This window comes from Penaeus monodon, chromosome 3 (genome assembly GCF_015228065.2).
Source record: "Penaeus monodon isolate SGIC_2016 chromosome 3, NSTDA_Pmon_1, whole genome shotgun sequence".
NCBI lineage: Eukaryota > Metazoa > Arthropoda > Malacostraca > Decapoda > Penaeidae > Penaeus > Penaeus monodon.
This window is the reverse complement of record NC_051388.1, coordinates 21,582,709-21,585,208: the sequence shown is the minus strand read 5'-3', so window position 1 is coordinate 21,585,208 and position 2,500 is coordinate 21,582,709. Positions and strand designations below refer to the sequence as shown.

The 2,500-nt window shown below is 36.8% G+C and overlaps 1 protein-coding gene across 1 annotated transcript in view; it reads right to left on the bottom strand.

Annotated features, from left to right (window-relative positions):
• The window catches only part of LOC119585569 (nephrin-like), a 107,072-nt gene that overhangs the window by 20,862 nt on the left and 83,710 nt on the right, over positions 1–2,500 (bottom strand). The window contains exons 5-7 of the mRNA XM_037934239.1: positions 2,405–2,500; positions 1,271–1,378; positions 493–744 (exon numbers count right to left, since the gene is read on the bottom strand). The exon at positions 2,405–2,500 is cut by the window's right edge and continues 107 nt beyond it. Coding sequence (XP_037790167.1) covers positions 493–744; positions 1,271–1,378; positions 2,405–2,500 — 456 coding nt within the window. The remainder of the gene's footprint in view (positions 1–492; positions 745–1,270; positions 1,379–2,404) is intronic.

Below are 2,500 nucleotides of genomic sequence, written 5' to 3'. Positions count from 1 at the left end.
GGCCAGCGAGTGTGTACTGTGATGTTATTTATGAATGTAATGCATTCCTTTCCTTTTAGCCAGTCTGACTTTCGTGTAGCCTGGGTTAGTGATTTTTTGTGAATTTCATTTGATGGTAATTTATCAGTAGGTGAAAATGCTCTCTCCAATCATGATTTCAGATTCCTCAAGTTCCTGAATTCATGCTGCATCAGGGCCTGCACAAATATCAACTATCAACACCATAGAATAATTAGTCTAAAAAGGTTTAGCTACTTATCAGGGCCTTGTTTAGTACGATATAACATGGTTCAGTGTGTTAGTTTTGTGTGCTTTGCTAATTGTTTTTCATCTGGCAACTTCTAGTCACTGACGTCAGAGAATTAGAGTGACGTTATTTTCGGACTTTTAAGCACACATGAAAGAGAAACAGAGAGTAACGTTACTCAACAAATTTTAGTTAGTTACTTTGGCGGTGGTTTTGGCGAACTTTTGCCAGCATTGAATACTCACAGTTCATGTCGATCATGACGGCGGCCGAAAGCGGATTGGTCAAGTTGGTATTGCTAACTTCACACGTCACAAGTTTCTTCAGATCGCTGCGTTTAAAGGGCCCTAGAGTGAGCGTATTTGCGAGGATGGTTTGGGAGGCGGGCCCTTGAAGGAGAGTATTACTGTCCCCTATGTGGAACTGTGATTCTTCATCCATTTGGTCGTCGAGGAGCCGGTCACCCACGAACCACTGGATGCGAGGAGGCGGAGATCCTTTGGAATTGGGAGAAGGAGAGAGAAAGAAGAGAAAAAAAACTGTTTGAGTCATTGGTCACGTTTTCCCAAGTTTCCAAGTTTTTATTTTATTTATTTATCCTTTTTCCTATCAACACTGTCAACTGGATTATTCATTTTCCTTGTTCTCCTACGGGCATTCTGGAATAGTGAAGATGCATGCACAGTAAAAAAAATAAAATAATAAAAAAACGGTAAAAAAAGAAAGAAAGAAAAAAAAAATGCATATATATATGTATATATACACACACACAAATATATATATATATATATATATATATATATATATATATATATATATATATATATATATATATATATATATATTTATATATATAAATATATACATGTATATATATATATATATATATATATATATATATATATATATATATATATATATATATATATATATATATATATATATATACTAGAATGTTAAACACAAATCTTCCAGAATAGGAAAAACAAGAAAGTGACTATACATACTGATCGTCGTACATACCTCCATGAGATAAGCAAGTGAGTGACGCTGTCTCTCCCTCCCTATACGGCCCCACCACGCTTGTTACAGGCCGACCCTCATACAACACGGAGACTCCAGTGGGTGGGACTGTGCAGGTGGACAAAGGTATAAGGAATACGTTCTTCGATGGAGCGTTAATATATGCAGATCAGGATATATAATATTTTTAGCAATGACTGGCTTCTTTGAATATAAATTTATTAAAAAGATATATTTTATGATACTAAAAAGGAAAGCAAAAAACGTATATAATGCAGTTCAAGTAAACAAACAAGCAAAAAACACTGATAACACGGTCGTATGATTTTTAAAAATGATTTATAAATATTCGTACTAAAGACCAGCAAAAATTAACGAAAATATTTTTCCTGTCCATGAAAAGTGAAAGTTAGTCACTAAGGATTAATTAAAGCTCAAAGCTCAGGTGCTCTTGACCTTCTCCAAATGGGTCTTTGTCAAGGTCGCCTTAGGCATGATGCAGATCATGAGGAGGCGAAAGAGAACCTCTCGCCGAAAACCCCTTTCTCTTGACAAAGGTCTTTTTGAATGGCTGCAGGAAGGTCGCATAATTGCATGGAAGGGGGAGATGGGGGGGGGGGGCTTGGGCGAACGGATAACGATTGAAGTTTGAAAGAAAAGAGAAAAGAATTTATAAGGAATATTTGATAAATTGTGGGACAAAAGTCAACGAGGACGAAATCTATTTTAAAGCATTCGAAAGCGAAAGAAGCAAATAACACAAATTAAGAGAGAGAGAAAAAAATGAAACAGGCACACAAACGTAAGCTGAAGGCCATGTGGGCGACGGAAAAACAGGGAGGATTGTGAAAATAATAAAAAGAAAGAATACTCTTTTCTGCATATTGATAGATGTGACTATAATACGTCTTTCACAAAATCGTAGTTATCGTTATTCGAACAAAACATTATCACTTTCATTCTTAATATTTGACAATCATTCTTATAATTCAGCGTTTATTAGTATTCAATTCAAAGATCAAGCCTTTATGCTTGGGGCACTACGTTTATTCAGTGCTTAATCTTAAGACGCAGCATCCTCCCCTCTTAGCCTCCTATTACTTGTTGTCAAGGAAAGCCGGGGTCAAAACATACCAATCACGGCGAGGCTGACGCGGGTCGTTTTGGTGGGCTGACGCCTGAAGTCCACCCGGCACTTGTAGAGCCCGGCGTCAGCAGCTTTGATATCCG